We start from the raw sequence: 24,032 nt of genomic DNA on the forward strand, positions 1-24,032 counted from the left end.
ACTGGACAGTTTCAATGATGTACATGTTTAAAGGTGGCCTACCAGAGAGAGAAACACATGCTTATCCTCCAAGTTTGAAGATTGTCTGACAGAGTGACGTCTTATTTGTGACCGAAGTAATGTTTAGTACTTTAGCCTGCTTTGTTAAAGTGGATGATGTGTCACGTGTTTGGAGCATGTGTGCCTGTAGGAGCAAATGGATGGGTGAGTGGAATGTGATGAGTGTTGGAGGTTAGGCTCATTATCCTCACTGGGGTCCTTCATTCAGCTGCTCACACATCTGAGCTATTAATGAGGTCCTCGCAGAGCCTAGTTTAGCCATATGGGAGAAGCAGATGACTTTTACCGCGGTTTGAAGAGCCATCGCCTGCAGATATAGCCACCTCCTGTTGACCCCATCTTCCTCTCCTATCCATCTCCAGAGAGCCTAGTAGTGCAGGTGTTTTGTTCCTCAAAGCAGGCACCGGGAGCCTTTCCCACTACACCATTGGATAGAAAATCTAAAATAATTGAACAATTTACAAAAACGATGTTCTCTGTGGGAAGCATGGATCTCAAATAAATTGATGCCACCTGCCTCCTTGGCAGCATGTTCATGCTCTGCCAGATTCGGCACGGGCAGTCATACCGAACCTGGGAGACGACTTCGGACCCACATTGCTGAGCTGAAGGAGGATGGTCAAGCTGCAGTGAAAGAAGTCATCCAATCTGGCTTGGAAATGGCTTATTTGGTTGCAAGAGCCATGGGGACTTCTGGCTCTCTACGTCGCCATGTCCGGCTACATAATTCCGCAGTTTTCACCTCTTCAGTATTAAATCCGATTAGTCGCTAGAGAAATTCAGAGACAGCAAGGTCACATTCCGATGGCGCAGTCTACAAACTCAAACTAGTGACTATCGCCAGTTTTGAAGATTTCTGTGGGCTCAAGTTTTTCAGTAATCGTTAGTAACCCAGAGGAACTTTATAGTGAGTAGGCCTTATTCACAAAGCCATTTGTGCTTGTAAATTATATTTACACCAGCAAATGACTGAATTTACGAGTACAAGGTTTTGACAAAATGGGGGAAGACATTTACTCATGCGTAACACAGACCCCAAAGGTTGTCATGGCAAGAGTAAATCCATTTTCAAGCCAGTAGGTAGAACTGAACGACACCAAAATTAGTGGGTGTGTTGGTGAAAGTTTTCTCCAGCTGTATGTTTTTTTACTTGCGTGAAATAAATGCTGCATTATCTAAAAGTGATGGCATTTCAGCATACGTAATTATATACCACATACAGTTACACTAGCCGAAATGCCAACGTACCAGCATACCAAGTATCGTTAGATGTCTGTGACTCGTGCAGGTTTCCAGATGTACTTCAGAAATGTTTTGTGAATTGCAACAAGTGATAATTCGGTACCTAAGCAAGGGTCTAACTTTTAAACATTTTCAACATATGTTTCTTTGATTTTTAGAATTGTGCCTTCACTGAATCTTGAAAGACATCGTGAATTGGTTTCGGCTTCAAACAGTCCCACAGATGTGGTTAAGATTTTCCTGCACATTAATCCTGGAATGTGCTACAGTTTTAGAAATTGTTAAACTGCAAAAGAAGAATTTAGATAATGTGAGTTTTATATTATGTCTTGGCGAAATTCTGGTTATGTTAGAGCCATCGGAGCAATTTCAGTAATTTTTTAGTTACTCTTTTGACGCAAAATTACCGAAACTTACCTGATTACGATCATCTACGTAATTATGAGTAATTTTGCAGAAAAAATCCTACAGCAGGAGCACATGAACAACAAAAATTACTGAATGTGAGTGGCAGCGGCTGTTCGTGGGGAAACAGCGTTTACATCGCATGCGATACATTGCATGCCATTACAACGCAGTTGTTACTATTCCTAAACCCAGCGCGCCCCCTACAGCAAGTCGTTGTAATGACTTGCGATGTAATGGTACGCGATGTAACAACGCGGTTGTTGTAACCACCGCGTTGTAATGGCATGCGATGTATCGCATGCGTAGTAAAGAGATATCATTCTGTCCGTGTTGCATTTAGCATTAACTTTATAGCACAAAATGCATCCTTGTGTCCATTTTGAACACAATGGGTCATTTTACACTAAGAAAATAGCTCTATAAGATGGGTTACGCTACTCATGCAATTTCACTTAATCTCATGGAATTTTGCTATAATTTCACGTGATTACGATACAGCAAATGACGTGAGCTATTCCCATCCCTATTTTATTTAGTTTCAGGAGAGAGACTGAGAGATTGTACGCACGCAGGCGTATTTTTACCAGTTTTGGTGCAGGGGGGCTGTTTTCCTTCTAACAGGGCCGTTCACTGCAAACTCACTTCCAGGAGTGTTTTGCATTTCATCAGACTTTTTTTATGTACATGTGGTGATTTTACGTTTCTTTACGTTATTGGAGGTGTGGAAAGCCGCATGAGCAAGTCATTGTAACGCATACATCATTTAGATTGTGATATGATCAGTAAATCTTTCCCAGGGATAATACAGCGCCTGATTTAAAGATGTGATTATCGTTTACATTGTGACGGTGATGCTGCTGGAGGCTTTTCCCGCTAAGAAAGGGATTGTTTCTGACATGCAACGGTGCAGCATGATTTCTATTTTTCTCAGAAAGTAGTTTTTAAATTGCATTCTTAGAGCATGTATTTAGAGTATATTAAAGCATATTTTAGAGCATATTAAAAATATAATATTTTTTAAGCCAATTTTATAGTTTTATTTTGCGCCAAAAATCACTTCAAGTTGTATCTCAGTACAGATAAGTTGATTCACACAAAGTGCTTAATTTGAGCCGGTGGTTTCCGGTGCTCTGCTCCTGCACTTAATTGTCGAAACCTGCAATTATGACAGCTGCCACATGGTGGCGTTGTTTGTGTAATTTAAAGATGAGCAGAAAAACGGTTGTTTGTTAATTCATTATACATTAAAAACAACAAAAAACTGAGAACCAGGCCATTCTTAAAGCTTTGGTGCCCTCGAACAGTCTGAATTGTCAGACTTGTAGCAGTGTGATGGTTAGTAGTTATGCAAGTACAGTGGCAATGTGTGGCGCAAACTGCGGTGGCCTCCTGACGAGGGCCCCAGCACTTATTTTTTTACAAATTAAAGCACAAAGTTCACACGTTAGACAAGGCTATTCAGCCAGCATTTATTGGGTATTAGGCAGAAAGAACGTTACATATCAGTGCACCAAAACTGGTAACAACTGCATTTGAATATGTCAATAATACAACAACTAACAATTTGGGGAGAGCATGTAGACGAGCATCAGTAAGGTAATAGAGTGGGGTTTGCAGAAAGAAAGCCACTGGAGTATGAATAGATATATTGGATCGTGCAATTCAGCACAAGGTGGAGGATAAACATAAGAAAGCAAGCGGGAGTGGGCAAAGGAAGGAAACCAATGGTAGTCCTAGAATGGAGCTGTTAGTTAAACAGATCTGCCATTCAAGGGGGGGCGGTCATCATTAGAAAAGAGGATCTTATGTTCCTGTACAAGGTCATCTCATAGGGCAGAGATCGGGGTACGGCAAAGGCCACATTTCTCCCAAAATAATAATCTTTTTAAAGCAGAGAAAATAGTTTCTAGTGGTTAAGGTCCAATATCTCCACCCATGCTCACTATGGGCCCGATTCACAAAGGCAATCTGAGACAAAAATCTAAGTTTATGACATTTGGTATTCACAGAGGTTATTTATGAGTTGTATCTTTATGTCCGCAGTCAGGCCGGATCTCCGGCTTGAGCATTACTCGCCGCTGCCGGGCCTTACTCTCCGACTAGGGCCGTACTCTCCGGCTCGGGCTGGGTGAAGTGTAATCAATGGGCTGGAATGCAATTTTTACATAAAGGAACGTTAGGAACATGTGATAAATGGTAGAGAAGGTCATGAAAGTCAGTTGGGCAGGGAAAAGGGTGTGGCCGGACACAACATCATAATCCAGAAAAGTTTGCTCCTTTACATCATGGTACATGCAGTCCACAATTTACGCTCCCCTCAGTGTTGATTCACCGTATTATAAAATAATTGCCTAATTGTTCTGTCTAGTTTACAACGTTACTCATTTTAAAATTACCCTTGAATGTTTCGATTCATATGAGGTACATATAGGCGTTTTTCATAGATAATAAAAAATATATAAATATATTTTTAAACAGGTTATATTATTTCCTTCTAGTTAAATGAAAATAAAAAATATCTTGTAGTCAATGGATTTTCATGCAGAGGGATGCTGCTAATGTTACAAGGAAGAGGGTGAAGTAAAAGAAAAATGTAATTTCCAACCAAGAGCTCTTTCAGTGTTTCCCTAACCATAACAGCAGAAATCTATTAATTTTAAATATGACATTTGTTTGCAAGTAGCTTCTGCCACATCTTAAAAGCATACTCCCTGGTTTTTAATGGATGAATAAGAAAACCTCCACATCTACCAAAATCTTACTATTTTAAAACTGAGGGGGTATTAAGCAACAGAGAGAATGAGTAATTGGAGGAGCAGATGAGAAAAAAAATGCTGGACTCAAGCAGGGATTTCTATCAGTAACAATTTTCAGACTTTAGAAAATGTATTATGCCATAATTACCAAGCAAAGCATACTTCCCTGTGCACAATTTTGAAATAGTTGATTTCACATCTGCATTAACCCCTGAAAGCCCATTTACTTCAACCTTCTTCATAGGTACGACTTTACATTCAATAGCAAAAAGAACTATTGATGGACAGAATACAGAACAATGTCATACATTCACCCCAGTACAGAGATCTGGGCCTAAATCCATAGTTTTTTTTCTCACCATGCCCTTCTAGTTTAGACCTAGTCTTATGCAAATCAGTCTTGACCCTGTGCCCAATGGGAACAGTCTAGCCCGAAGTGCCAGGCCAGGTCCTCCCTGGACTGGAAACAAGCATCCTAGGACCGGTTTCGGGGTTTCACCCCTCTTCAGCCAGGATAGCTTCATTCCAGTGGCATGGAGAGCAAGGGACTCACGTCTGAGCATACCCGTCCCACTCGGGATGACAAATGCAAAAATAACTATTGATGGACAGAATGCAGAACAATGTCATACATTCGCCCCAGTACAGAGATCTGGGCCTAAATCCATTGTTTTTTTGCTCACCATGCCATTCCAGTTTAGACCCAGCTATATGCAAATCAGTCTTGACCCTGTGCCCAATGGGAACAGTCCAGCCCGAACTGCCAGACCAGGTCCTCCCTGGACTGGAAACAAGCATCCTAGGACCGGTTTCGGGGTTTCACCCCTCTTTAGCCAGGATAGCATGATTCCAGTGGCATGGAGAGCACGGGACTCACGTCTGAGCATACCCGTCCCAATCGGGGTGACAAATGCAAAAAGAACTATTGATGGACAGAATGCAGAACAATGTCATACATTCACCCCAGTACAGAGATCTGGGCCTAAATCCATCGTTTTTTTGCTCACCATGCCATTCCAGTTTAGACCCAGCCATATGCAAATCAGTCTTGACCCTGTGCCCAATGGGAACAGTCCAGCCCGAACTGCCAGGCCAGGTCTGGGGGTGAATGTTTTGATTTGTTCTGCATTCCGTCCATCAATGGTGTGTCTTTTGCTTTCTCGCCCTAAGTGCGCCAGGTATGCCCAGACATGGGCCCTGGGCTCACTGTGTCACTGGAATCAAGTTATCCTGGCTGAAGAGGGGTGAAACCCCGAAACCGATCCTGGGATGCTTGTTTCCAGTCCAGGGAGGACCTGGTGAATGTTTTGATTTGTTCTGCATTCCGTCCATCAATTGTGTGTCTTTACATCCCATAGCTACTATCCCAGCAACACGAGGACCAGCCTCGCATTTGTCAGAAGTTTAGCAGGTTAGTATTCCATTTGTTCATTAGAACAGACTGACTGCTGATGCTGCTATTGAAAGTGCATGTTTTATCAGCATATTAGACTTTTTCTCACATGGATGAGGAAGAGATTTGTGAATTTATAGCTTCCGGGCCACCTTAATGCATATGATGAAATCATGAAAGAAAACTGTTATCACTCAAAGATGTTTAATCAAAACTCATTCCAGCAGAGGATCATCTTTTTTGAAAGGGTGAAACCACCTTAGACCTCACTGCGATTTCTAAAATTAGTGTGGTACTACCAATAAAATAATTATATTGTGACTAAATTCCAGTGCTTAATTTTTTTTTATGTACCTGGGTCCTTCTCAGGAGGCCACTGCAGGTTGCACCACCCATTGCACCTGTAATCACTGACAATGACAATACCAACACAGCTACTAAACATTGCAGTCCTACAAGTGTGACAATTCAGACTATTCCAGGCCACCCAGAGCTATAAAATTGAGTGAGGGTCAGGTATTCTTTTTTTTTGCATGCTGAATTATTAAACACTGTTGTTGTGCTCATTTCAAAATTATACAGACAGCGCCACCATGTGGTGGAGTGTCAATATTACCGCCACACCGGAAACCACTGGCTCAAATTAAGCTCTGCTAAAATCGGCCATTATATTTTTATATGCTTCTTTCTGTGATCCCAAAAATCAGCCATCCACTGCAATGCAAGTGAATAGGAAAAAAATGGAAGGCCTCATCACCAGAAGTAATCTTACAGGTTTGCTTCTTGGAACTTAACACTTAGAACAACACATAAACTAACAATCATTTTCTCAATTTTATCTCAGATTGTAAGTGTATAATTGTTTTTTACAATATTTTCAGAGGGGTGGGGGGCACGGGTACTCTCTGGTAGGGATTAAACTGGGCAGAGTAGGATCCTTGGGATGTGGATTAAAGCATAGTTAATGCACTGTAAAACTGCGGGCACGAGTGCAGGCTATGAGACAGACAATGGGCCTCGGGCTGACAGGTCAGCTGAACCACTGTGTAGCAGGCATTTGTGACAGGAATGTAGTTAAGTGTAAGGGCTTATCCACCTAAAGAAAGGCTTGGCCTTCTGTCTTAGCAAACATGTTGCAAGGAAGAACCATGCCGGACATCAAATTTGAAAATTGCCTTCCAAGAGACACAGTGGCACCTCACTCCATGCAAGCGAGACAGATAGTTGACCAGGGGGAATATGTTTGGTTTTGACTACGAGAGGGTGGACCTGGCAAGGGACTAGACAGTTGCCAGAGGAGATCCTGACTGTTCAACTCCAAACTAAACTGTGCAAACCAAAATAATAATAATATGTTCTGATGGCGTGCAAAGAAATCTGTAAATGCAGGACTGAACGGCTGGCATATCAACTAGGACACCATTGTGAAAAGGGGGTAACATGATGGACAAATTATAATGAGAAGAAGATGGGGAAAAGGAAAGACCAAATTAAGAGTTGCTTTGACCTTTGTGGTGACCAAAATCAGAGTCCTGAATTTGTTTGCAATTTCAAACAAGTATTCCAAAATTTGACAAAGAAGTCACTTTATATGCAACATTCCCACAAGACAAGAAATAATTAGGTTTTCCTATCACCCTGGACATTCAGCCACAGATGGGCTGCAGACTTCCTTGTGCTGAGAATCCTGTACCAGTTTGACTACAATTTGAATGTATGTGTTTATGGAAAGAAGACACCTAGCAGCTCAGCCTGCAATAAGATCCTGTTAGACTTTGAGTGGTTGATAATGAAGCTTCACTGCTTAAGAAGGTTGCATGCTGGTTGCGTAGCTAGAAAAAGCTGAGAAATTTAGTGAGACGTAATGAGGCAACAATCTTGGCAGTGGCGGTGCGTCCATTGGGGGCGTTGCCCCACTAAGCTGGAACAGCCCCAACGCCCCCAATGGACGCACCGCCACGGCAGCTTCTGTTGTTGAATTAATGAATTTCGCAGCCGAGCATCGCAGTCTGTGCCTGCCCTGGGTGTGTGTGGGGGGTGGGGGCGGGGCTGCCGCTGACGTGGATAGCGGCACGCAGCAGTCCAGCAGACAGCAGAGCAGTGGGCAATGCGCATGTCATGTTTTGGGCTCTATTCTGGAATCCTGGCCCGAACATGCGCACACGTGTGTGTGTGGCACTTAGAAATTTTGACTACTACAGGTGACTGGGACCCGAGGGTGCTTCTCCTAACGCAGGCCCCCGGGTCTCATTATGGGCAGGGACTAACCCTGCTCTTAAGCCAATCCTGGCGCTGCTGGCACAGTGGCGCTGGTAATGCAGCGCCAGGATTGGTTGAGTTTATTCACCGCGGTCCCTGGTGCGCCATGCGTATGGTATGGCCAATCACACTGCGGCAATGTGAAGCCATGCAGTAGTGATTGGCCATTCCAGTCTCTACGCTGTTCGGCGCACCACGTCACCGCGCCAGTGCCTGCTGCCTGCCACATGAGACGACAACACGACCACGAGGTGCGACCGTGCGAGGACTAAGTCACGGTCAGAGACAGAGAGAGTCACGAGTCGGAGCGAGCACGACGACGAGCAGACGAGACACAGTGTGCCGGAGCCAGCAGCGAGTCAGTCAGTTTTGAGTTTGACTCTAGTATGTATCACGTCACTCACTAAGATTGTGGAGGCTTAAGTTTTTGTATTTTTTTTGTAATGTGTACAGTACACCGTCACGTCACCGAGCTCTTCGACTGAGGCCCAGTCCCTGACCTGACCCGTTATACATAAGAACCCCTCTCCTCACTTGCAGTTACCCAGCTGAGTAGCTACTGAAGAACGGGCACCTTCAGTCCTTGCCAGCAGTCCGCCCTCAGCTAGCAGTGGCACTGACTGAGCATGGCATCTTTAGGAGCACGAGGAAGCCAGAAGGCTTTGTGATAGAAACATCCCACTAGACTGGAGAACACAAAAACATTTGGAGAGGCAATAAGCCCGAAATTTGATGTATAAACTTGTCACTTGCCTTTAGAGGTTTACGAACATGTGTATACGTCAATGTGACGTTTCGCTGGGCAGGATTTCATTTAAAACAAGGTGCTCTTAAAACTGGATTCTTCGCCATAATAAATGTTATTCGCCCACCACGGGGAATAAAGGTGTGTCTGTTGGTACTGAGTGCAGCTCTGCTGTAGTGTTTATTTGATTTGAGGAGTTTTTTATGGCGCGAACATAACCCGTCTGGGTATCTGTGCGCTGTACAAACAGAAAACATGTTAAAAATACAAATGTAAAAAGGAATAAGCAAAAAACAATGCATGTGTGATGGAAATCCTTTCTGGCATGTAAGGGGGCTGCGTTGCAGCACATTTCACATCATAAGCTTGCAAAGTGTGTCCCATACGGCAGGCACCTCGCCTACGCACAAGGTTTCCCGTGTTGTTGGCAGCAGAATGCGTTGTTTGCACCAAGCCAGGAAAGGTTATTATAGCGAGCCGTTTAAATGGCACATCCATTGTGAGTCATCACCGGAATAAGGATGGGACGGTGACATAAAGCCGCTCGCCTTCTGGGCGGCTCGAGCCTCAGTGGTGGCAAGTCAGGTGCCTAATGATCATGCGTCATGCCAGCTGTGCCAGTTGTGTCATTTGAGAGTGTGCCTCCTCGTTCCGTTTGCTCCAACAAATTCAATGCTTTTTCCATGTCTGGAAACCTTTGCTGACAAATGACTGTACGGTACCTGTCTGTCTCATGTATAAAGTAGTCGTAGTTGAGTCCCAGGTGGCACAGGAGGCGTGGGCTCGAGGTAATGAGAGGGCAGAGACTGGCCTTTCATTCAATAGGACATTTCCCCCATGGGCCGGAGGCCGGTTTTGAAATCCAGGGACCGCTGGTGGGGTCTCTCTCCCTTGCCCCAGTTCCCTGGGGTTAATTGCAGCATCCACAGGGGGCCTAGAGAGAGGGAGAGAGGGAGACAGTTCAGAGGGGACAAGAGAAAAGAGAGGAGAGCGAGAAAATAGATGGCGAGACTGAGGCGAGCTAGAGCGAAGAGGTGAAGGGAGCGGGACTGGTTTGAGTATTTTTTGCCAGGGTGGCTTCTGGTTTCCATTCCGGCACGTTTTGCACTTGCGGTTTAAATATAATTGTCTTCATTGTATTGTTGCAATTATATAGTGCTGCAGCTGCTTACTACCCCTATGTGGGTGACTTAAGTTGGTGTGTGGTTGGGTGACTTAAGTTGGACTCTAGCCAGCCGGCGGTCCAAGCTCTGGCCTAAAAATGCTTTCTTTGTACTAATTACCCTATGCGCTAAATACCCCACCCTACTCCATGCACCTTGAAATCAGTATCTAGGAAAGATAGATGCCTGGCCAAAATGTGTTTCTCAGCAGACTGAGGAATTTTGCAAAGGTTCAACTTCCGGGGAATTGTGTATCAAAATTTGTACCAACTTGACCAAAGCAAAATGCAATTTTTAGTTCTTAAAAATGTCGGGGCAGAGGTACTCAGAAATGCATTATATCTCAAAGTCTGTTATGAAGCTGTGGTTATACTGAATAAGCAGCTACCTATGTTATATGACATGATCTCTTTATTACTGTAATAACTGCACTTTCTTAATTGCTTTATTAACCTTTCTGCTTTCTCAAATTTGTTTGAAAATGCACCATTTTTCCACTCTTTTTTCAAAATTTTCTCGGGGGGAGAACCCCCCCCCCGAACACTCCTTAGGTTGTTCGGGCTCGCTCGCTATGCTGAAGTATGACAAACATTTTACGCCTCACCACTTTCAAATGTCACCGTCCGCCACTGAATCTTGGTACGGGTTGATCAAGTTCACATCACAAAGAATGCCCACCAAGAACCCAGCACCTTAGTAGGATCCTAGTGAATGATTTTAGGATGAAAAGGGAAGACTGCAGAAATGGTATGCTTAGGTCTTTTAATTCTGTGTCAGGACTGAAAGGCGAGGATTATGCTTTCTTCCTTTGCTTTAATACACTATTTCAAAACACAGCAGCCATTTGAAACATTACAAAATAAACTACTTTCGTCAGGAACCCCAGGGAAAACAAAACAGTTCATAAGTCCTACTTTAGTCTCTGCTGCGTAGTCCCAACATAGTCCTCTGTCGCTGCTTGTACTTCCTCTTTCTTCACTGCTCAGCAGCCAGTTAAGTGGTGTTTTCTGTTTCTCTTGAATCTTAGGCTGTTAAAATGCTTTTTTACGCAGTTTTAAAGGGGTTTTGAAAAGTATTGTTTCTTGTACGTTGTTGCGCTCACATGCGCTTTCTTTTCAGATTCCGTACAGTTGCGGGATCGCTGATGCGCTCCTTACACGACTTGTACTCATATGCTAAACGCGGTGCGGTCATCTGCCCGTAGAAGGCGATGTGGCCTGCGCATGTCGGTGGCTCCACGCGTCTCTCTCCCATTCGAGAGTCGGGCGCGCACCATCGGAGCCTGCGACCTGCCAAGCCTTGTCCCTCTGCTCCTCAGGGTGATGCCCAGCTGTGAGCTGGATCTGTATTCCTCGATGTTGCCTTTCTGACCCTCTCCACCACCCCGTACCACCCCACCTCCGGGGGACTGTATTGTGTGCTAATCTCGTTGACGCCCTGTGTCGTCTGTAATTCGTTCAGGCCGCTGAAGGCCAGTGTTGGAACACAGTTCAGAATAGCAAAGCCCTCCGTACCAATAAGTGTGTGTGTGTGTCCCCGGGGCTTGCGCTCAGTGGGACGAGGACTTTTATGAGGCAGTTGACACCTTGATTTACAGAGCAGTAAATTAGCCCATGGGTCCTATGGAACCGTGCCTCTCTGATAAAATTGCTGACGAGTGCGCAAAAATTGCCAAAAATACCACACCCGCCCCAGGAAAATCTCCCCTAGACACCCCAAGGGAAGGGTCCCCACCCTCTAAGAATAAATGTAAGGAAAGGATTGACTGAGATGCATTTTCGTGCCTTAAACAAGCATTTTTGGCTAAGAATGCCCCTCAGGAAGGTCCTACTGAGACTTCATAGGATTCTCCGAACTTTCTCGCCCAGACACCCTGGACCAGCAAGAAGGAGCCTCCACAGAGGCGAGCTCCTCAAGACCTTGGTGCCCTGCTTCAGACCACGCTCCCACACTGAGGGGTGATATCGATATGCTAGATCCGGATTATATCATCCATCCAAAGTCGGCAGTGTGGGCCCTAGGAGACAAGGTGGCGAGGTTCATGGTGGGCAAATTCACAAACATTTAGAGAAGGATGCCCGCACATGCCTTTGGGCAGAGGGTCTACATCCTACCCCCTACCCTGGAGAGACCTGGAGATTAAAGTGGCCGTCACCCCCGACATCGATTCCAGGATGGCAACCTTCTTGGCCAAGTATATGAAATTGAAAGACATGGAGAATGGCGTAGACAGGTGGTCTTGGCGCTAGTGCCAAGACAAGCTACTGGACAGCATAGGTCCTATGACCAAAATCTAGACATGGCGGAAGAGACCAAAGTATCATGTTCCCTCAAACTGGGTGCAGTGCCCTATCGTTTTTATGGGAAACGCAAACTACACGTTATCTACATAGCGTCGCCACTCCCTGCTTATCAAAGTAGATCCCAAGTGGGGGACCTTACATCCTCGGAGGCAGGAGCAGTAGCCCAAGGGGGGTTATTTGGGGATTCTTTTGTAAAGGAACTTGAAAAATGTGTGCCAAAGTCCATATCGCTGGACAAAGTGCAGTCCAATATAAAGCACATATTTACCCCACAGGATTTCCAGGGGGCCGCCTGTCGACACCTAGCAGATCAAGAATGGTGGCTACATCTAGAGTTGTGCAGGTACTCTTCCATGAATTCAAAAATCTTAGCTCAGGCTTTTTGCCACGACCAAGAACACACAATGTCAGCACTTTTTCGCGTTGGAGCTTCCAAGGCATCTCTCGCTCAGAGAGGTGTTCCACTTAGAGTGGAGCTAGCTACTCCTGTATGCTTTTCTGCTGATACCTAACCTGTCCCAATTCTGATGATGATTAGGACCGACTGGGCACAAGTACAGTATATGTTTCTCCCTTGTTCGTTTATTATGACCCAATGGAGTTTGGACTTTGTCTTATATTCCTCGTATGTGCCTTTCAAACCACTTCACAGCCGTCCTCTTCAGCTGCTCCACCTCAAAAAAGCATTTCTAGTAGCCATAACATCAACATGACAGGTGAGTGAGCTACAAGCTCTCTCTGTTAACCCACCTTCTATCCAAATAAGCTGGTTCAACGGGCTCAAGCCTCCTTCCTTCTGAAGGTAGTCACTCCAGTTCATGTCGGGCTGAACATCACCCTTCTGGTATCCTTTGCTCCACCTCACCTCTCTGTGGAAGAGGAGAGACTTCATTAGTTAGATCCGAAAAGGGCCCTTAGCTTCTATATTGATCGTACTAGAGAACACTCGGCAGACGATCAACTCTTTATCAGATTCACTGGAGCAAAGAAAGGCAAGGCTTTTCAGAATAGAACCATCTCTCTCTCGATCGTGCTCTGCATGGAGTTCTACTATGCACTGGCCATAAAGCAGTTCCCATAGAACTTCTGGGCTCACTCCACCAGACTCAATACTGCTAACACTGCATTGGCCAGTGGGGTGCCTGTCCTCAACATTTGTTGGGTACGTTCTCAAAGCACTATTATCCAGACAGTCAGGTCTGTTGAGAAGGGCATTTGGCTCCCTCTGTCCTGCAGGACGTTTTGGTTTGAGTCAGTTCACAGACCCACCATCTGGGAGGTACTGCTGTGTTATCTATTCAAAAGGCAAGGAACTGCAGTTTAAATTCTCTGTCAGAAGAACAAATTACTTACCTTTGGTAATGCTCTTTCTGGTGAAGACTTAATCTAAACGCATTTCACCAACTCTCCCATTCTCCCTGTTCTGTGATCTGGACTCTCTTTATTTAAAAAGCTCCCAATTAGAGATGTGTACACTGATCACTACCAGTAGGAAATTTGGATTCTGTGTCTGCAAGTGCAGATGGTTCAGAAAGCAACTGGTGTCAGTGCTCATAGGTGGCACCTTTATAGAATCCTGCGTATAACTCCTGAAGCAGAGCAACATTGGCACGGAGGAGTATTGCTTAAGGTTTTCAAGATCCAGTGTGATGCTTGGGGCTTATTCAAAAGGTGAGGAATCAGAGGGTAAAAGGTAAGTAACCTTATAGACTTTTTTATATTTCACATTATAATAAAATTATTAAGACAATATTTGGAGTTATTTTGTGCGTTTTGTGATATGCATATTGTGAGTGACATTTTGTTGGCAAATGTAAAAAATACTGCATCGGAGCAGAAAGGGTGAACTACCTAGAAATGTTATATTTTGGCATGCAGATCGCTCTGTCTGCAGGTTGAGTCGAACCTGTACTGTTCGGCGTGTGTATTGGTTTTCCAGTACTGCAGAACTTTGCCTAGAAATCAGGCACATTTCCCCCTACCATAGTGGTACAGTGCAATAACAACTGGTGGATTGTTGCTTTAGGAGCACAAAATTATGTTCCACTTAGTTTGAAAGATGTAGGCTCAAGTATATATTTCTACCTAAATGAAGTGGGCATGTTCAGAGGTGGACCACTTGGTCTTTGAGAAACGGCAAGTTATAGGATTTGTTTTCCCTCTTGTTTTCACTCACGGCATAGTTTCCAAGAAGGCCCTTCAGTTCATGGCCAGGACCCTTTTTCACTCTATTTAGTATGGTGAAAACATGCCATAAAAAAGGACATCAATATTTTTCACCTTCTCTGCACTCAAGACCTATGAGGAAGGTCTAGTTAAAATCTTATTTGGAGAGGTGCATATGTGCCATGGGATCAGGATATTAACAAGTGTTTTGAGAAAGGAGAGCAAAATTCCCACGCCAATGGGTGTAGATGAAAATTACCTGCATATTTGTTGGTGTGAGAATCATATGAAAATTCAGATTTCCTTTGAGTAGTTGTGTGTTACTGCTGTCCTAGGCCCAACCTATTAATGAATTACCAGGAGAAAGACATGCTTACTTACAATGATAAAGCTTTGTTAATCATTTCCTTAAATAAGTAGGTGTTGCTCATTTAAATTCATGAGTAAGTCACACCTAACGCTGGAGAAGGACACAGCTACTCACAAAAATGTTTTGTCAATATGGTCTTGTAATTCAAGAATAATACACATTTAAGAGAAGAGTAACACACAACTGCTCACAGAAAATCCTTGAAAAGCAGACCCTAGCTATGGGATCCTAAAGCCTGAATCATTTTGAGGTCTTGATGAAAGAGCTACTATCAGTTCAGGTGAACTAATTAATAAGACCTAGCAAAGGGTTGCATGTACTGGCTGGGTTGTTTGTTGCTCCTTATTCTGCTTATTAAGATAAGAGCCTCTTGGTATTGTCAAGATGCATTCAGAGGAAGGAGGGTGGTAATGGAAAGTTTGAAAGTTTGACTATATTGCGGGTGATGTTGTTGATTTGTATCCCGGAATGGAGATGGTTTTAGCTGTATAAAATGAATACAGAAGTAATGAAGAAAGTGGTAGGTAGCACAAATGTATGGTAAATAGGTATTTGAACCAGCGGGATAAAGCTCTAAGCAATTTTCTAGTGGAAAATGTGGGGAAAAATGAAAAGCAGTTTAACATATTTTGTAATAAAGTATTGTAAACAAATGAATTGTTTTAAGATAATTTGTAATTGCTGTATTGGTCGACTGCCATCCTTTTTACTTTGTGTGCGAGTAAACCCACTGCAATGTACTTTAACATTTTGTAATAAGGTTTTTAATAACCTAAAAAGTTGAGAAATGTTGAGTTGCTTCAATATAGCACGCTTCTTGAAAACAAAGACGGATGGTACACAAATGTTGTTTTTCACCCTGTGCGGATGAATGTCAAAAACATGCATATTATATCATCCTTTTCTCTAATGCTATGGATAAGTGTAAGTAGATGGTGTTACTTGTAAAGCATCAAATTAATCGCCCCGCAAATTAAAAATGGTGTACAGAAATGATCAGTCACTGTAGAAAGATGGTGATGCAAGCTTGGCCGAGGTCCGAAATGGCTCAAACAAAGCTAAACCCCCCCCCCCCCCCTCAATCCAAGTACCCACACTGAAGGTCTTAAATTGCTGCCTTCACTCTTGCTTCCAGTCAGTGTAGCACAGGATACTACAGCTCCTTTCACCAGCCCAGGAGTACAAGCCTGCCTCCCCCAACTTAATGGTGATAGCAGTTGCAGAGTCTATTAAGTGTCTCCTGAAATGTCAATTAGGAGGTTGAGGTGAACTGCCACCTATAAAGTAGAGGTAGCATTAGTGGTGAACCAGGAAGGAGGCTGTGCCAATGTGCTGCTCATTTCATCCCTTGAAGATATGAATTCCAAGTCTGAGCACCTCAAAGGGACAGTCCGCCCACACCTGCGCTCTCACAGCCAAAGGTTGAAGTATAAAGTCTAGAAGCTCTGTGTGTAAGAGATAGCGTTTTTATTTTCTGACATATTGTTGTGAAGAAATATGTAAAGTTGTTCTAGGAAGTTCCTAGAGCCAGTCTTTGCCTTGTAGATGGCCTACTAGTGTTATAGAGCTATTATTGGAAGAAGACATCTGTTGAGCCTCTGAAAACTGTCAAACATTCATTTATTTTCCTAAGAACACATTATATTGCAGTCTTGCAACAAACACGAGTTTCAGATGTGTTTGTGGCAGAATGGTTCACTCCTCTGCCCATCCTAACCTTTGTGAAATGGGGCAGAACCTACAAAAGACCATCTTTTTATGAGCTGAGATGGCAGAAGTTTAACATTCATGATATAGTTTTCTATGCCATTATCTTCATGGCACAGTAATCCAGAAGCATTGCCTCGGACACTGTGTTGTGGGGCACTGTTTACAATGCAGTTTCTTTCTATAGGGGTTATTGTCAATCAGCAATGTACAGGGTATTAGTCACAGTGGTCACTGTGATGCGCATATTTATAACATGACAGTGATGTGGGTCTCAATACCCACGCACAGTATTTTGGAGGCATTGCTCGCATGGTACAGTATTCTAAAGCCATCATTATTTAGTCTGCTCTCTGAAAGTGTGTGGTTTGATATAGTGGGGCTTTATTTTCTTGTACTCTGTTCTGAATATTATTCTTTGGTCTAGTTGTTTTGGTGCACTTTTTCCTGGCGCAGATTGTGTCACATTTATGGCATTTGTCTTCCTAGCATTGAATTTCAAAATAATCTCACAGCATATTTCTCATAGAACAGCATCTTGGTGTGATATTTCTCAAGGCGCGGTGTTATTGGACATAATGTCAGTGGTCAAATAAGAAAAGTATTAGCTTCGACGAACCTTGCATGTATGGTTCCTTGGAAGATGTGTGTGTTCCCATGGCACATCAAGCTGTAATAAGATGTAAAGGTATGGAAAATCATACTTCAGTAAATGAAAACTTTCAGAATGAAGTGCAAGTCATAAAAGAAATCGAACAAAGTGAGGACATCCAGTAGACATGGTGTAGTCAATTAGTATGCAGACAGTGGCATACAGGTGGTTTGCAGTAACTCCCAAAATGTACCAGAAACAAAACAACAAAAGTATAGAAAAATGAAACTGTTTTGTAACAAAAATGTGCCTGCTATTTTTCACTACAGCATTTTAAAGAGTCACTATCACAACTCTACATTTTAATTATTAGCATTTTACTGCGAAACTCTAAAATAAGGTTAAATTCCTCTAGTTAAAATTGGTGTGTTTTGAGGAAAAAAATAAAGGAATAAGGGCCTGACTTGTTTATAAAATAAGAGGGACCTACAGGGGGCCCCCATTGCTAAGGTTTAAATCCTTAATGTATTAACAATTTTGTTAATACATCACTTCATTAATTAGATTATTAATGTACTTATATTGTTAATAATTTAGTTGATTAAATAGCAAGTTTTATTGAATACTTAGATAATTTAACTCAGTAAATGAAAAACATAATCTAAAATCGTAATACAACATTTAAATTAAGAATTTAAACAAACCATAAAATATTGTCAACGAGCAAAAAGTGAATTCTGAAGGATATTACTACTTACAGTGTCTGTTCTAATTTACTTTATCATTTAGCATTGAATTCGCTATACAATTCGAACTTTTTGGAGATAATGTATATGTCTCAGCATTTTGATAGTCTACTGTATCAATGCTAAATGCAACATAGTACATGTCTGAACCAAATATTTAGTTATACTGGCAACTTGTCCATGCGATACCACTAGAGTATCGGTTGTGAATTATTGAATGTACTTGTTAGGCCGGGTCTGGTGGCTTAGAGGACTAATGTGTCCACTGAAGGGGCCTGTGTTTGACCTCATGGTCACAGGTTCAAATCCTGGCGGTTCCACGCAGCCTTTCATTTTTCTGAGGTCCATAAAATGAGTACCATTGAGTTGGGTATCAATAAACATCTGCTATTCGGCGCCAAGATACCCTTTGCAGTGAACATACGCTTTACAAATGCACATTATGTTATGTTATTAGTACCATGCGTAGATTACTGCACAAAAATATTCAAGGGGGCCATATTGTATTCTTGTGCATATATAGTCAGTTGATCCCAGGCGTGGCAGCATATTGAGCTGGGACACTTACCTGCATAAATTACTTTCTGCAGAGTATGAAGGTATGCGTGTTGGGTGTGTTTCAGTGCGGACTTTGTCTGTACCTTTGACCGTCTTAGAGTAGGACCTAGGAACTGTGGATACAAAGAGAATCCCAACATCTGAGAAGACAGCGCTAGAGATGCTAAGTAAAAAGTGGGAGCGTAGAAGCATGTCATGCCAAACACATGGACCCCTAATTCAACAACTGGAAACGTTTTGTTGACTACAGTACGAAAGCGAAAAAGTAAATAACATAGGCAGTTCATGATTGTGCGTGGATACTTTTAAAGCATCAATATTAGGCAAATTAGCTCACCACAACCATATTGGTGATTCCAACAATGACAACGATGGAAAAATCTTTTTTAGCACTGTAATGTAGGAGCATTCTCACATGAAGCAGTATTCTGCATGTGCTGTCATGTTATCATTAGAACGCAATCTGATTTCAGTATATTTGTCCCACCTTATGATGAGGAGATCCCTTGAGAAAACCTTTCTTGCACATGCCTTTAAGCAAAATTATCACGGAGTTCAAAAGTGAGGCATTTTTATTGTTAAATGATGGTGAATACAATGTTTTTAAAGCACTTCCGGCATTTCAGTCACAGCTCAGTGTAATGTTGTCATTTTTCAGCTCTTCAAGGACGTGAAAGATGGGGATCATTACCAGATATTTGAGCAGAGCAGCCGCACAAACCAGAAGCAAGAGACTCACTCCATGGAGGCGGTGAAGCTAGTGGAGTTCAGCCTGAAGCATGCACTAACTAAGCTCATGACCCATTTATTTGGTGAAGGTAGGTGGGTGCTGAATGTAGCCTGTTTCTAACGAGAGCCTCTATTTCTTACAGGCTATGGGTAGTTATGTACCTTGTGTAGGATGTTACACAGCTAGCCTCCTCATGGCATAGGTTTCTGACTTCACAGTCAAAATACAGTAAAGAAGTCGTATGCAAAAGTTGAGTCATAAATGTATTCTACTACCAATTTACTTTACAAATGGTTCTTTTAAATATAAAAGTAAACAATTTGTTTATTATTTGTATTTTATTTTAACATTGAAATTAATTTAAAGATAACCTGATCTGTTTATTATTATTTTTTTAACTATGGCTGTGGTTAAGGATTAGGTTATAGATTAGGGTTAGAAAGAGAAATGGGGAAAATATATTGGTTGGTGTTAATATAAAGGGTGGGATTAAATGTTAGGGTTGAGTTTTAGGGTTAGGGTTGGACTAGGACGAAGTTGGATTAATGCAAGATTGAGGATTAGGGTTAGGTTACACTTTGGGATGAGTTAGGGTTATAACTGAGTCGTGGATGGTGTGATAATTTGGTTAAGGAATGAATTGGGGGTTAGGGGTTAAGTTTGGAGTTACAGTGATGGGTTTGGTTAAGGGTTAAATTGTGGTCAAGGTGGAAAGGAGTGAAATGGCAACTTTCTTTACCACTACATTTTAGTATTTCAAATTGCAATATATATAAATCAAAACATTTTACTGCCACCTTTATAGGTCTTTTTTCCCTTACTCTCTTTTTGCATTAGACTTTATTAGATGCAACTAATTCCTGTAAAATTAATTTGTTTCCTGACCCATCAGCTGAATTGACAAAAATAATCTACCCTGTTTGTGAAGATTACCTAATTTCTTTATGGATTTGCAATGCTGTGAGGCTCCCACAATGATAGTATATTGTTTCTGTTTTCCCCAAGAACTTGCATAAATGTACATGCTCTGATCTTAGTGATGCTTTGCTTGTCTCTCAATTAAAACTTTTCAGGGGCCAGCGCTGAACACCCCACTATTGAGGGCTTAAATAATGTAATGAGGAATATTAGTGTGTGAAAACCCTGCAACATAATAGCCAGGACATATCACACAGATCTCTACACTATATACTAGTGCTTGTGTTGTCAGTGTCGGCGCTCATTTATGATATAGGTGCCGTATTGCCCATCTATTCCCATGCTGGTAAGAAGAGGAGAGAAAGGACCTGCTTGTTTGTATTACCTTTACCATACTTAACAGATGTAACCAGTAAGTCTCTAGCCCTCTTCCTTTTCTAGTGTGTATGCTAGTTGTGGTAATGGTTACACCTACCTCACAACCAACAAGAGATAGTCTCACTCACATTTTACATTTCACTCTAGATTACAATGTGTCATGAAATGTTTGATTCTGCCCAATTCATTTTTAGTTGTTCCATGACACAAACATGGTCATAACACCAAAGTATATACAACTATCAAAAATCACTCCACATATCTCAATTCATGAAATAAATCCACAAAATATATTAAAATACCCAAATTCAATAACATCACAAGAAACTCAAAAAGGTCTTCAGAAATTCCCAAAAATGGTTTGCACAGGTCAGTTAAATATACTTACATCGAAGAGCATCCACCAACATCTGAGCATTAGATTTACGTATATGTTTGTTTGTTAAATACTTTTTTCTGGCAGCAGATAAATAAGGTCAGCGGAGGATAAGAGGGTTACTATCCTGTATTCCGCTTTAACGTAGGGTACACAAATGCTTCTCCTTAGTGATCCTAGATCAGCATCTCAATTCATTTCGGTTGAAATGCCTCCCTATACTCAAAAACGATGCACCTTTCCAGACCCTCAATTTAATAAGATCTGTGCATACATCCCACTCTATGCTATAAAAAACAGTTTTCAATATGGGGATTAATCTACAATGGCAGATCAGTTATATATCTTATACCTACACCAATTCATTAATATTTTGTTTTGCAGTAAAGAAAGGATCTGTAAATGGATGCTGAGATTGATGGATGAAAGTAGGAAGGAAAAAGACAACCAAGGATAGTGAGAATGAATTGGTAGATAGAAATAAAAGTAGGATGGAGAGGAGAGGAGCGGAGAAGGATGGATGATGGATAAAGAGGGATGGATGGATGGAGAAAAGGTGCAGAAAGGATTAAAGAAAAAAGAAAGCAAGATGGAAATACACAGAAAGAAGGATGAAGAGAAGAAAAAAGTACAAACGCTGAAAAGACAGAGAGAAGTAAGGAAGGGCATTTCAGAAATCCCTCAGAGGGAAGCAATGGCCTGAATAACTCCAGTCCCACTTGCCTCACTTGCTCAGTGCCATTTGGTGCTGTTGTTCTAAGGAGGTGGTATTTTATTTTTCTGGCTACTCCCTTAACCCCTTTTAAAAGTCAAAATTGCACCATGGTTTGTAACTTTCTGATTTAATACTGGTGCAGTTCCCTTGGTTCTGCAACTCAGAAGAGATTATCTTAGACACTGTTCCACCCTGTCCTAGGGTCTTTGATTCGGTTCATTTTAGAAAGGAGAATTCTCCTTTATCCATCAATAGGAGTGGCCCAGACAATGTGGGATGTTAGTCTTGTCCACTTGGTCATTTTCTAGGCTGATGCGCATTTGTGTATGCTCAGGATACATCTGATATTGAAGATGGAGTTGTAATGTCTATCAGTGGGCACATAATTATGTTGAAAAATAGTGTTTATAGGGAATAAACATATGGTGGGTCAAATCGGCAGTAGCATTCAAAAGGTCTGATTCTTATGTGATGTCTGTGATTCTGGAGGAGTGGTTTGGTCCACTGCAGGTATGTTTCTGAAATTCTCACTTACTCTCTCAACCTTCAAATCTTAATTCATTATCCATAGTGTTGTAGGCTTTATAGAGGTCGAGATAAATGAGCACTACATGGTTGCCTTGACTTTGGGCCACTCATATGTACTTCCTGATATTCGTCAGTGTAGCATTAGCCCCTCTCCTTGTTCACATGTCTCGAAAGCCTGCCCAGTGGTAAAAAAGAGCAGTATTATTAACTAGCTTTTTGGCCGATGCCCGGTGGAGTTACTTGATAGCTATTGAGGAGAAGGGCTGTGGACTACCCCTTCAGCCGTCACCTACCCAGCCGGACATTGGACAGACCTTACTTCGTCTCTCAGTCGTACTCTCCCCTTTAATCCACCCACTCTCTCCTATACGCTCCATTTATCCCTCCTCTTTGCTCTCTAACTGTTTTCTCCTGAGACCTAGCCACTTGACTGACGCCCGGTGGAGCTACCTGATAGCTATAGAGGAGATGGGCTGTGGACTTCCCCCTCGGCTGTCACCTACCCAGCCGGACTTTGGGCAGACTCTCCTTCGTCTCTCCATCCATCCTATCTCCATCCTTTCTCCCTCCTATACCTTTACCCCACCCCCTTACCCTTCTAAGCTCCATTTATTTCGTCTTCCGACGCTTTTGAAATGTTTTCTTTTAACTGACGTAACTTGTAACTGATGTCATTTTGTAATTTTGTGGATCCTTATGTAAAGCGCTCTGATACCTCCAGGCCTAGCCAGCGCTATATAAAACTCAAATAAAAAAGTATTGGCATGATTCACAAAATTATTCTGCATCTCCGAATGCTTATGGGTTCTCTTATACATTGCAGAGATTTGCAAATATGTACTCTTTGCTTAATTCCCCGGGGTACATCTGTTTTCACTATGAGTCCAGATTCTATGCATCACAGAAAACCTTCATACCAAAATTAAGATATTTTTAAAATAAAAAAATATATTTTTTATTTTTTCATATGGAAAACATTTTCCTAGGTGAACATTTCCCAGTCCTATTTAAATCTTGAAAATGGGTTTGTTCTCTGCAGTCTGTTACACATTCTGCATGCCTATGCCTTGTATCTGTAGTTGTAATTGTGAGATATCAAATTATTGATTGGGGTGGGTGATTACTCACGTCGAGGAATAATCACAACCCCTGTCAGTTTGAACCTTTCAAGTGAGATCAACACTTTAGTAGCTATGGTACAGAGCAGACAGATTTAGCTTAGTGCAATGTGGAAAGTATGTATGGAATACCAAAACAGTGATAAAGTTGAGATGCAACACAATAAAAATCTGAAACCAAAATAATAAAATAGAGTAAAAACACAATGACACCAAAGTATCAAAAATCCAATAAGGGGAGCTGGAGTTGTGAATTTTTAAACCTTTATGTAGGAATAGCACCAAAACGCATAAAGCACCAATGATAGTCAATGGTTGTGATAGGCAGATCTAGGCACAATTTGATGCTGACTGCGATGGAGCGCAGGTCGGATACACCAACTAGGTTTGGCCTGATCAAAGATTTTATCATCAAACTTTAGTCCTTTAAGTCCCAATCCGCCACATTAGTACACTTCTAAAACATCCCAGGAGCTCAGGGGAGGCACTCAGAGATTGGCATGGTAGAAGGCAAAGACCAACAAGACGGTCCAGACCAGGTCCAGTTGCCACTGATCAGCTGGACAGTTGCAGGAAAAGGCCTATTCTAGCTTGTTGTCCCTGTAGCTTTAACAGGAGGTCAGCTGTATACCCCTTGGAGTCCACTTCTTGGTCTTGGGTAAGAGGGAGAGCAGGTCCAGTCATTCCGGCTCTTCATTGGTTGCAGGCAGCAGGTTCAGTCCTCTTCTAATCTTCCTCATGTCCAGGAGTGCTCTGACGTGGGTTCCTGGAGATGCCACATTTATGCCTGGCACAAGCTAG

General features: G+C 42.3%; 1 protein-coding gene across 10 annotated transcripts in view; it reads left to right on the forward strand.

Annotated features, from left to right (window-relative positions):
* FARS2 (phenylalanyl-tRNA synthetase 2, mitochondrial) overlaps positions 1-24,032 on the forward strand; it is a 1,670,666-nt gene that overhangs the window by 588,221 nt on the left and 1,058,413 nt on the right. For all 10 annotated transcript variants that reach the window (XM_085607209.1, XM_085607206.1, XM_085607204.1 and 7 more), the window contains one exon: positions 19,127-19,286. In XM_085607209.1, the coding sequence (XP_085463335.1) occupies positions 19,127-19,286 (160 nt within the window). The remainder of the gene's footprint in view (positions 1-19,126; positions 19,287-24,032) is intronic.

Source organism: Triturus cristatus, chromosome 5_2 (assembly GCF_964204655.1).
Source record: "Triturus cristatus chromosome 5_2, aTriCri1.1, whole genome shotgun sequence".
Taxonomy (NCBI): domain Eukaryota; kingdom Metazoa; phylum Chordata; class Amphibia; order Caudata; family Salamandridae; genus Triturus; species Triturus cristatus.